The 11,899-nt window shown below is 43.1% G+C and overlaps 1 protein-coding gene across 2 annotated transcripts; it reads left to right on the top strand.

The window, feature by feature from the left end:
* Positions 1–7,265: 7,265 nt before the first annotated feature.
* On the top strand, positions 7,266–11,442 carry LOC308057282 (uncharacterized protein). 2 transcript variants are annotated; one of them, XM_080411427.1, is made up of 2 exons: positions 7,266–11,370; positions 11,406–11,442. In XM_080411427.1, the coding sequence occupies exon 1, from the start codon at positions 7,331–7,333 to the stop codon at positions 8,843–8,845; it is 1,515 nt and encodes a 504-aa protein (XP_080267553.1). In that variant the 5' UTR covers positions 7,266–7,330; the 3' UTR covers positions 8,846–11,370; positions 11,406–11,442. The 2 variants fall into 2 exon arrangements, with proteins under 2 accessions (XP_080267553.1, XP_080267554.1); XM_080411428.1 differs by lacking the exon at positions 11,406–11,442 and having other exon boundaries at positions 7,266–11,154; positions 11,186–11,375.
* The last annotated feature ends 457 nt before the right edge of the window (positions 11,443–11,899 follow it).

Below are 11,899 nucleotides of genomic sequence, written 5' to 3'. Positions count from 1 at the left end.
AACTTAACCCTAGGATTTAACCTTAAAGATTTGACCCTAAGACTTAAACCTAAGACTTAACATTGAGACATAACCATTAGCCTTAACCTACAGACATAACTGTAAGACTTAACTCTAAGACTGAACCTTAAAACTTAACATTAGGACTTAACCTAAAGACTTAACCCTAATATTTAACCTTAAGTCTTAACTCTAAGACTTAACATTAAGACTTAACCCTAAAACATAACACTAAGACTTAACTCTAAGACTTAACCTGAAGACTCAACCTTTAGACTTAACCTGAAGACTCAACCTTTTAGACTTAACTTTAATACTTAACCTAAAGACCTAACCCTACGACTTAACCTTAAGAATTTACTCTAAGACTCAACCCTAAGACTTATCCCAAAGACTTAACCATAAGACTCAACTTTAGACTCAACCTTAAGACTGAACCTAAGGACTTAACCCTAAAACTTACACCTAAGACTTAAACCTGACAGTTAACCCTAAGACTGAACCTTAATTCTTAACCCTAAGACTCAACCTTAAGACTTAACCTTAACACTTTACCCTAAGACTTAATCTTGATACTTAAACCTAAGTCTTAACCCAAATACTTAACCCTAAGACTCGACCCTAAGGGTTATCATTGAGACTTAACCTAAAGACTTACCCCTAGTTATTTAACCCTAAGACTTATCCCTGATCCTTAACACTAAGACTTAACTCTAAGGCTCAGCCTTAAGGCTTAATCCTAAGGCTCAGCCTTAAGACTTAAACTAAGGACTTAACCCTAAAGACTCAACTCTAAGATTTAACATTGAGACTTAATCTAAAGACTTAATTGTAGAGACTTAACGCTAAGACTTATCCCTAAGGCTTAACCCTAAGACTTTAAGGCTCATCCTTAAGACTTAACCCTAAGACTCAACCTTATGACTTGACCTTAAGACTTAACCTAAAGACTTGACCCTAAGACTTAACATTTAGACGTAACCTTTAGTCTTAACCTAAAGACCTAACCCTAAGAATTGACCCTAGGACTTAACCTTAAAGCTCAACCTTAAGCCTTAACCTATAAGAATTAACTATAAGACTTAACCCAAAGACTTAACTCTAAGACTGAACCTTAAACCTAACCTTAATACTTAGCTCTAAGACTTAACCATAAGACTTATTCCTAAAACTCTTAAGTGACGTACGGAATTAGACTCTATAACTCGAAAGTTATAAAGTAGGTATGTTTATTGTGTGCAGATGCACGGGGGATCGCTCCACCACAAGCGTGCATGCCCGAAGTGATGAACCATCTCACAATAAAACAAATGAATATTCAATTAACACCTATACATATTCGTTACCTAAACCCACCTACTCTTGCTTCGTATGTTAATTAGCTTATCAGTCCTTTGCAGGCAATGTGGTGGTCTTGCAGGTTTGTAGGTGATTCATGTCCTTGTGAACATCTGATCTTCTCCAGCAAGAAGACTTAGCACTCCCTCCCTCTAGATAACATTGGAATGTCTCTCATCCTTTTCTCATCCTTTTTATAAATAGCCCCTTTGTTAGAGGAAGAAGGGCAGGCGTCTCCTCAAAGCTGTGTGGCTATGTGACCGGACACCACACCCATGACCAGTCACCATACCCACATTCCTTGAGCAGACATATACAGTCACAATCAATGTCCATTGTCCCTCTTTCACCCTATTTCTCCATATCAAGACCAAATAGAAATTACTTGAACTATGCATGAACACTTTAGTGAAAGTAAAGACCACTGTGCTTTTAAATGGGGACGAAGCTCATAAGACCCAGTGAGGATTAAGTGTGACTAAAGGTCATCGTAAACGGTTTTTCCAGGTGTATAAATTATTTTCCTGTTGCAAAGAGCTGTGCTACCTTTGTGGGTTTGCCCCCCAGCTCCCATCCCCGCAGACACGCGTAACTGGTCCCTCAGCCGTGCGGGTGCTCGATCTGTTGCACAGCAGGCGATGGGATCCAGCCATTTGACGGCAGAATCAGGTCCCAAAGAGATGGTCGCTGCCAGCCCTGGCTGGCCTCGGTGCTCGGAGGGGCTGCGCGATGTCCCGGTGTGACAGCGGCCGTTACCGGGGCTCGCCCCCCCGTCTGGGTGCGAGGGGGGTGGCAGCGCGGTGGGTGGTGGTCCTGCCAGGGTGGGAGATGCGGCTCCAGGTGCTTTGCCCGCCGGCCCAGACGGTGCTTTCGCTTCTCGTTACGCGTTTGGGGGAGGCAGGAGGGTCGCTGTTACCGTCAGCGAGCCCGTGCTGCCGCCGCTGGCCGGCATCAGGGCTGTGTGGCATCCCGGGGTGGCGGGGAGCAGAGCAATGCGCCTCGTCTTTGCAGGGTGCTGAGCTGCCCTTCCCCGGGGGCCAGGGCTCGCTGCCGCTTGCACCTGCACAGGATTTGGTCCCGCAGCCTCAGTGTGAGGGCTGGATTTTCGCGAAATGAGGAGGAACTGCTGGCAACTTCTGTACTAACGGTCGGCTTGATTTCTTGCTGTGCTTTTCTTAAATTTTTAATAGCCAGGTGGAGTACAAATTGTAAAGGAAACTTCATACAGAGAGTTTTAAAGTTTGAAGAGAGATTATTCACCCTCTAGCTGTCGTGAGGTTTCACCTCTCCTTCCTGGCAGGACTGATCTTCCAGTTAGAAGTGAAACAAGGTCAAACGGTTTAAAAAAAAGGTTTCTTTCTGTCAGGCTGAATCTAAATCAATCAAATTCCGGGGCACCAAAGTGTGTTGTGTAACAAATGTGAGTGCAAAGGTAAGCAAGTAGCTACAGGCAGCAGAAGAGCATGTGCGAGAGAAGTTGTGGGACTTCTAAGTTCTAATACCTTGCTCTTTGCGCTGTTCTTCTGCAGATTTGCCTGGATTTTAAGTATGGACAGAAGAGGGAGAGAATGAACATATGCATTTGATTTGCTTAATAGAAAATACCTTGGCAGAAACACATGCTTGTGCTGTGTATTCTGTTGGAGTATGGCTTTTTAAAATACTCATGTTCTGTCTAATGAAAAGCTGATAGTATCTCCCATTCACCTAAGAATATGTTCAAACATAGCTTGAGATATGCTGCTAACCATGTTAAGAAAAATGTATAGCTTAATATCAAACTAGCTAAAGTGCAGTCACTGGGGGATGTCTTGGTGCTTGTAAACTTTAAATTAAAGAGCGCTACGAGGCTGGATTACCTGATAACCAGTACAATTGGAACAGCAGTATAAACCCTCTTTTTTGAAGGAAGACTGTAGGTCATTTTGAACAGTGTGGAATCATAGAATCATTTAGGTTGGAAAAGTCCTTTAAGATCATTGAGTCCAACCATTAACCTAACACTGCCAAGTCCATCACTAAACTGTGTCCCTGATCACCACATCTACACATCTTTGAAATGCCTCCAGGGATGGCGAGGCCACCCTGAAACTTCCCTGGGCAGCTGGTTCCAGTCCTTGACAACCCTTTTGGTGAAGAATTTTTTCCTAATGTCCAATCTAAACCTCCCCTGGGGCAACCTGGGGCCATTTCCTCTTGTCCTATCCCTTGTATCCTTGTTGGATCTGATAGAAATGATCCCCAAATGGCAGTGTGTTGATATGGAGAAATAGTGTGAAATGGGGACAATGGACATCGATTGTGATTGTATATGTCTGCTCAGGAATGTGTGTATGGTGACTAGTCATGGGTGCGGTGTCTGGTCACATAGGCACACAGCTCTGAGGAGACAACTACAGTTTTGAGGAGACGCCTGCCCTTCTTCCTCTAACAAAGGGGAGACGGGGAGACGCCTGCCCTTCTTCCTCTAACAAAGGGGCTATTTAAAAGAGAATGAGAGAAGATGAGAGACATTCAAATGCTATCTAGAGGGAGGGAGTGCTAAGTCTCCTTGCTGGAGAAGATTGGATGGTCACAAGGACACGAATCACCTTTCCTTGCTGAAGAAGATCAGATGGTCACAAGAACATGAATCACCTACAAGACCTGCAAGACCACCACATTCCAGGAAACGGACTGATAAGCTAATTAACATACGAAGCGGGGTTTAGGTAACAAATATGTATAGGCGCTAATTGAATATTCATTTGTTTCATTGTATAAATGTGGGATGGTTCGTCACTTCGGGCATGCACGCTTGTGGAGGAGCGATCCCCCGTGCATCTGCGCGCAATAAACATACCTACTTTATAACTTTCGAGTTATAGAGTCTAATTCCGCACGTCAGTTTTGGCGAGCCAGGCAGGAGGATTTCTGCTCGGCTGAGGGACCAGCTGCGGAGCGGACGCTCCTAGGCGCGCCCCGGGAGATTTCCTCGGAGGAGCCTCCTCTTCTCAGCTGTTCACCCGGGAGCAGAAGAGAACCCCTGGATCCGCGGATAAAACGGTATGTTTAGTAACGGGGCGGCTGGTGAGACGCACGGAGACGTCCGGCGCGCAGCGTAGTCCCCAGGAGGAAAGGTACCTTGGGAGGGGGTTTGCTGACCAAAGGGTGGCCGCTAGCGATCTTGAGGGCAGATCGAGCAAACCCGAGGTTACTGCCATTCCTAAAAGCCCGGAGGCCTCGTGACGGAAAGCGGGGGGCGGGACGGAATAAGGCGGAATCTCACAGGAACAAGAGGGACCTCTTAGCAAAAGTAAAAGGGAAACTTTTGCGTAGGAAAAAAGGGGGAAGCTAAAAACTTCCATTGGGTTGTCTTAAGAATTGGGGAATTCCTAGAATATAACAACTGAAATAGCGCTCTGTGTCTTGTTTGTTCTATGTGTTGTCTTGTTACATGTTCAAAACTTGGAGTTATGAAATGTATGTTGAAAAATAATAATATTCTGGTAATTCGTGGCAAATAGCGGAAAACTTAACACTCTGCTTAAGACCAGGAAAAATGTGGTTTTTTGTTTGTTGTTTGTTTTTTGGCAATTGTTCATTGAAATGCATACTTTGTGAACTGTCAGTGTTCCTAAAAGTTGTACATAAGTGCACGGTACCGTATAGCATACTGCTTGTGTGACTGAGGGCTGCCCGGAGAGTGTGAATGGTGTGATTGAGATGCGCATTTTGATTTTCCGTGTATGGCTTAATTATTTTGACTGAGTGTGAGTGCAAGAGTGCTTGAGACACGCGTTTGAGTGCAATACGAGTAAGGAGCTCTATCCGCGTTTCCGACCTTGGGTGGCTAAGGCGGCCGGAGAAAAACAAAGTAATTAAAATTGTAAAATGGGAAATGGAAGGAGTAAGCCCTGTGAAAAATCGCCCTTGGGTTGTATATTAAAACATTGGAGTGATATCGTAGAACATGGTGGTACCGAAAACAGAAGGAAATTGATTAAATATTGTAATCAGTGGTGGCTTTTGTATAAATTGGAGTGATGCGAAATGGCCTCAGGAGGGAGGAACGTTAGATTATAACACTCTCCTGCAATTAATGTTGTTTCTGAGGAGAGAGGGAAAATGGGACGAAGTATCGTATACAGACATGTTCTTCGTCCTCCAGGACAAATCCGAGTGGCAAAAGGACTGTGGATCCTATGGTACTAACACTAGAAAGAGTGCGGGATTAACATCACCTGATCTTTGATTATGGCTCTAGAAAAGGATAGAGAAAAAAAAAAAAAAAAAAAACAACAACTGAGACCTAAACTAGAAAGATGTTCTTGTTGAAATTTTTGTGTTTAAAAGCTCAGGTTGCGGTTCCTTCTGTGGAGCAACCAGAATGAAACACGTTGTAAGATAAAAATTTGTACTAATGTATGTAAAACCTGAGGGGGGTGGGGGGGGGTGGAGAATCAAAGACCTTGTGAAAGTGTTAAAGTATTGGGGTGAGTTTGTACAAACCCCCGTACCCCCTCGAAGGTGCGACTGAGTCATGCTGGATGCACGGCAGGGTGTTTGCTATTTGCCTGCGAAGGCTGATATGTAATAACACAGACTTAAAGCAACAAGTAGCAGATTTGCATTCAGGGTAAGAAAGAGTTAAAGCAGAAATGCTGCTGCAGAGGCAGGCCTGTGTAACCTGCAGAGCAGGAACAGCATCTCCTGCCCCGAATCCTCCTCATGGTGGGGAGGAGGGGATTGCTGTTGCTGACAATTGAGCAGAAGGACCTGACAATGTCACCCCAATTGCTGCAGCATTTGCAGTACAACAGGACCCCTAACTGCCCTTTAGGGCAGGGAATGGGTATGAGGTGGAATTTTAGTGAATACGAAACCAACTTATTTGTTGAACTTCAGTAAAAAAATAATTTTTTGTTACAGTTGTGGGAGCTGCTGGCCACCAGGAAAACATCCTGAAACCTTTAAAGTACAAACTAAGAAAACAAACAAGAATGCCAAATTCCCCAAAGGCCCTTCTTGGTAGGGACTTATTAGAACAATTGGAGGCAACAATCAAATTTAAAAAAGGGGAAGTTACTCTGGAGGTAAATGATCACCAATACATACAGGTTATGAGCCTATCTTTGGCCAGTACTCCTATAAAAAGGGAAATTGATACCAGAATTATTGATCAGGTATATCCCGGAGTATGGGCAATTGACATGCCGGGACGTGCCAAGAATGCATCACCTGTTATAGTAAAATTAAAGGAAGGACAGGGTGCGATAAGAATTAAACAATACCCACTGAAAAGGGAAGATAGGGAAGGAATTCGTCCAAATATAGAGCGATTCATAGAATTAAAACTACTAAAAGAATGTGAGTCAGAATTTAACACACCTATCCTCCCAGTTAAAAAACCTGATGGGTCTTATAGGATAGTTCAAGATTTAAGGGCCATTAACAAAATAACAGAGGATCTGTATCCTGTAGTAGCTAACCCCTATACCTTACTAACCACCCTGATACCTGACCTAGCTTGGTTCACAGTTTTAGACTTAAAAGATGCCTTCTTTTGCCTCCCTCTCCATGAAGCCAGCCAAAGAATTTTTGCTTTTGAATGGGAAAATCCCAGAAGCAGTCGAAAGACCCAGCTCACATGGACGGTGTTGCCACAGGGGTTTAAAATAGCCCCACAATTTTTGGAAACCAATTAGCAAAGGATTTGGAGTTATGGGAACCACCGTCAGGAGAAGGGAAAGTGTTACAATATGTAGACGATCTTCTTATTGCAACCAGAACCGAAGAATCTTGTATTATTTGGACTGTGAGCCTGCTGAACTTTCTGGGACTACAAGGATATCGGGTTTCTAAGAAGAAGGCACAGGTGGTGTTACAACAAGTCACATACCTAGGGTACGAGATCAGTGCCGGACAACGTGTCCTAGGGAAGGCCCGAAAAGAAGCCATATGCCAAGCCCCCCGACCACGAACTGTAAAGGAACTGCAGACATTTCTGGGAATGACAGGATGGTGCAGGCTTTGGATATGTAATTATGGCTTGCTTGTTAAACCATTATATTCCCTGATAGCAGCTAATCAGAAGGATCTTCAGTGGGATGCTGAATCAGACAGAGCTTTCCATGAACTGAAGAAAGCCTTGATGTCGGCACCAGCACTAGGACTTCCTGATGTGAGTAAGCCATTTTTCCTATTTTCCCATGAGAAACAGGGAATGGCATTAGGAATACTGGCACAAGATTTGGGACCATACAGACGGGCAGTGGCATACTTCTCTAAACAGCTGGATGCCACTGCAAAAGGGTGGCCTGGTTGCCTGAGAGCAGTAGCAGCTGTCATCCTAAACATCCAGGAGGCCCGGAAGTTTACCTTGGGCCAGAAAATGACTGTCTTAGTATCCCACACAGTGTCTGCAGTCCTTGAAACAAAAGGGGGGCATTGGCTCTCCCCACAGAGATTCCTAAAATACCAGGCCATAATGGTGGAACAAGATGATGTTGAGATCGTGACTACAAACATCGTCAATCCGGCCTCGTTTCTTAATGGGAATGTTGGCGAATCAGTCGATCATGACTGTCTAGAAACAATCGAAGCCACTTATTCTAGTAGGACAGATCTCAAGGATGTTCCTATTAATGGAGCTGAACATTGGTTCACAGATGGGAGCAGCTATATGCTGAATGGAAAGCGACATTCCGGATATGCTGTTACAACCTCTGAAGAAGTGATAGAATCGGGACCGCTACCAGCTGACACTTCGGCACAGAAGGCTGAAATCATAACCCTTACTCGAGCTCTGGAGAGAGCTCAGGGAAAACCTATAAATATTTGGACTGATTCTAAATATGCCTTTGGAGTGGTACATGCTCATGGAGCAATATGGAAAGAAAGGGGACTGTTAAACTCCCAAGGAAAAATCATCAAACATGCAGAAGAAATTTTGAAACTCCTAAATGTGGTCCAGCTTCCTGAAAGGGTGGCAATTATGCACATCAAGGCACACCAGAAAGTGAGCACAGAATTAGAAAGAGGAAATGAACTGGCGGACAGGGAAGCAAAACAGGCAGCCAGAAAAGCAATCAAGGTAGAGGGTGCGCTAATACCCGATGGACAAATATCTCTAGAAGGTAAACCAGACTATACTAAAGAAGATCGCAAACTGATTTCTGACCTAGAGGGATCATATAATGAGGAAGGGTGGGCTGTAATCTCACATGGGAGAATAGTGATTCCTTCCTACATGGTATGGTCAGTAGTTCGGGAAGAACATAGAAAAAGGCACTGGGGGGCAGAAGCTCTATATAAGGATCTCACTAAAAACATAATAGCACGAAATTTGTATACTACTATTAGACAAGTAACCCAACAATGTGATCTTTGTCTCCAGACTAATCCTAAGATTACCAAGGGGCCAAAGTTGGGAAAATTGGGAAAGGAAATGTTCCAGGGCAACATTGGCAGATTGATTTCTCAGAACTTCCTAAAAAAGGGGGGTATCGATATTTATTGGTACTAACAGATACCTTTTCAGGTTGGCCAGAAGCCTTCCCGTGCAGAACTGCTAAAGCCCGGGAAGTGACCAAAATACTGCTCCAAGAGATAATACCTAGGTTTGGAGTCCCAGCGGTAATGTCCTCGGATAGAGGACCACATTTTGTGTCCAGAATAGTACAACAGATCAGCCACCATCTAGGAATAGATTGGCAATTACATACCCCATACCGACCACAATCGAGTGGCCAGGTGGAAAAGATGAATCATCTAATCAAACAACAGATTGTCAAGCTAGGCCAAGAAACAAATCTAACTTGGCCCCAGTCTTTGCCATTAGCTCTTACACGAATTCGAACTAGACCAAGAGCAAAAGAGGGGCTTAGCCCATTTGAAATTTTGTATGGACGACCCTATGGGGTACAAAAGGGGACGTCTTCACAGATTGGTGAAGAAACAATGACTTCCTATATGGTGGCACTAAACAAACAATTAATAAGAATTGAGAAGCATGTGATGGGAACACGCAGTAGGGGTCTGGATGGACCTGTTCACGATATACGACCAGGGGACTATGTATACGTTAAGTGTTTTGCAGATAAAACCCTGGAACCACAGTGGACCGGACCTTTTCAAGTCCTACTCACCACCTACACCGCAATCAAGGTTGAGGGACAGAATTCTTGGATTCACCATACCCGGATCAAGAAAGCCCCTGCAACTTCCTGGAAAGTAACCCCAGATAAAAAAGAACTGAAACTTAAATTTACTCGGACAAATGGGAACAATGTGGGTGACAAGTAAGTGAACCTGAGCGGTTGTGGATCCACCATATGGGAAGGGCACCACAACAAACAATATAGAACAAAAGAGTCTGGGACTGAGCCAGTGGCCAGTCTTGCCCAATTTGTTATCAGTAAGCCCCAACTCAAACAAAGATATTTTTGATCAAAACAGATTTTATATGTATATGTGAGGAACGTTTAGATTCTTAAAATGATCAATAGTGGGTTTAAACCATTTGTGGTTTTTTTTGTACCCTCTCTCTTGCCTACAACCAAGAGCCTGATAACTGGCCTTGGAATCATGCCCAGAAAAAACACACTGGAATAATGGGAAAGGTGGACTCAAAGACGAAACTAGCTATGGTGTTTTTTTCTGAAAATAAGGTGTACCAAAGGAATCAATGGGATCGGGAGGATGTACACAAAGTCGACCGATTATGGGGAAAATTAGGAGATAGGATAAAAGTAGGGTGCCAAACATATAATGAAAAGGATGACACCAAGATTTCAGGAGACACCCTGATTAATGTCAGAAAGGTAGATAAGGAATTTACCCTTCTAAATACAACCATGTGCTTTAATTCACGGGAATGCTGGCACAATTTTACCTTAACCGAGCCCATCTTTATAATATGCCTAGGAAAATATCCTTTTGAACATAGAACATGGGCCAGAAAGATAGGCGACAAGTGGCAAACCAGTAGATTTAGAATCTTGTATTATGCGAGAACAGCAGGGCTTCCTCTGTGAAAGCAATACTATAATGGCTCAGGATACTTGTTTAGATACAGATCAGAAAATATGCCATTTCGAGGCCCGACCAAATGCAAACTTGAAAACAGTAATTATATATGCAGGGAAGGGATGTGCGTGTTTGAGAACTAAGTGTAACACAATAACCATAGATGGGGAGGTAAAGGAGACTGCACAATATTCAAATTATTGTATTTGTAATTTCACTACTATAACAGGATGCGATTTTAGTTACTCAGCCCCAGTAGTGTCTCATCAATTCTTAAAATCTAACTTTACCCTATCACAGATGATAATTCCTACCCCCATAGGACTAAATATAAGCAGTATAAAAGAACTATTAAAACATGTAGATTTTACAACGTATACTGGAAGAAACCAAAGAAAAGGGACATGAAACTCTTCTTATGATCCATGATGTAAAAAAAAAAAAAAAAAGGTAGAACAGGATGGAAACCATAATTGGTGGGATACTCTCTTTGGCTGGTCACCTTCTGCAACAGGAATTCTTAACACTATGGTACACCCCATTGTGATCTTATTGATCAGTTTAGGAATTTCCTTAATACTAATCATTATGTTCTATTTGTGGGTTTGGAGAATGTTTAAAAGGGTAACACTTATGTATGATGCTTTATATCATTCGGGAAGACTGCTTAAGTAAAAGAATTTACTTAGTTTGATAGAAAAGGGGGGATTGATATGGAGAAATAGTGTGAAATGGGGACAATGGACATCGATTGTGATTGTATATGTCTGCTCAGGAATGTGTGTATGGTGACTAGTCATGGGTGCGGTGTCTGGTCACATAGGCACACAGCTCTGAGGAGACAACTACAGTTTTGAGGAGACGCCTGCCCTTCTTCCTCTAACAAAGGGGAGACGGGGAGATGCCTGCCCTTCTTCCTCTAACAAAGGGGCTATTTAAAAGAGAATGAGAGAAGATGAGAGACATTCAAATGCTATCTAGAGGGAGGGAGTGCTAAGTCTCCTTGCTGGAGAAGATTGGATGGTCACAAGGACACGAATCACCTTTCCTTGCTGAAGAAGATCAGATGGTCACAAGAACATGAATCGCCTACAAGACCTGCAAGACCACCACATTCCAGGAAACGGACTGATAAGCTAATTAACATACGAAGCGGGGTTTAGGTAACAAATATGTATAGGCGCTAATTGAATATTCATTTGTTTCATTGTATAAATGTGGGATGGTTCGTCACTTCGGGCATGCACGCTTGTGGAGGAGCGATCCCCCGTGCATCTGCGCGCAATAAACATACCTACTTTATAACTTTCGAGTTATAGAGTCTAATTCCGCACGTCAGTGTAAAGGATTAATTTAAATTCCAGATTCCAGTTGCCTGGCATTAGCAAAAATAAAGCTTTTGTGTTATTTCTCTTAACAGTTAAAAATTAGATACAGGAAAAATAAAGAGAAACACGTAAGTTCGGAATTTTTTTTCCCCCCTCCATTTACATTTTGGTAAGACAGAACTAATTTGCTCTCCTGTCTGCTGTGCATCCTGCTGCTGAACTAA

This window comes from Falco punctatus, assembly GCF_963210335.1.
Source record: "Falco punctatus genome assembly, contig: scaffold_162, whole genome shotgun sequence".
NCBI lineage: Eukaryota > Metazoa > Chordata > Aves > Falconiformes > Falconidae > Falco > Falco punctatus.
This window is presented reverse-complemented; position numbering and strand designations above follow the sequence as displayed.

What these genes read in the sequence shown, in the direction of transcription:
- LOC308057282 (XM_080411427.1), top strand. Translation starts at nt 7,331, where the DNA reads ATGACAGGATGGTGCAGGCTTTGGATATGTAATTATGGCTTGCTTGTT.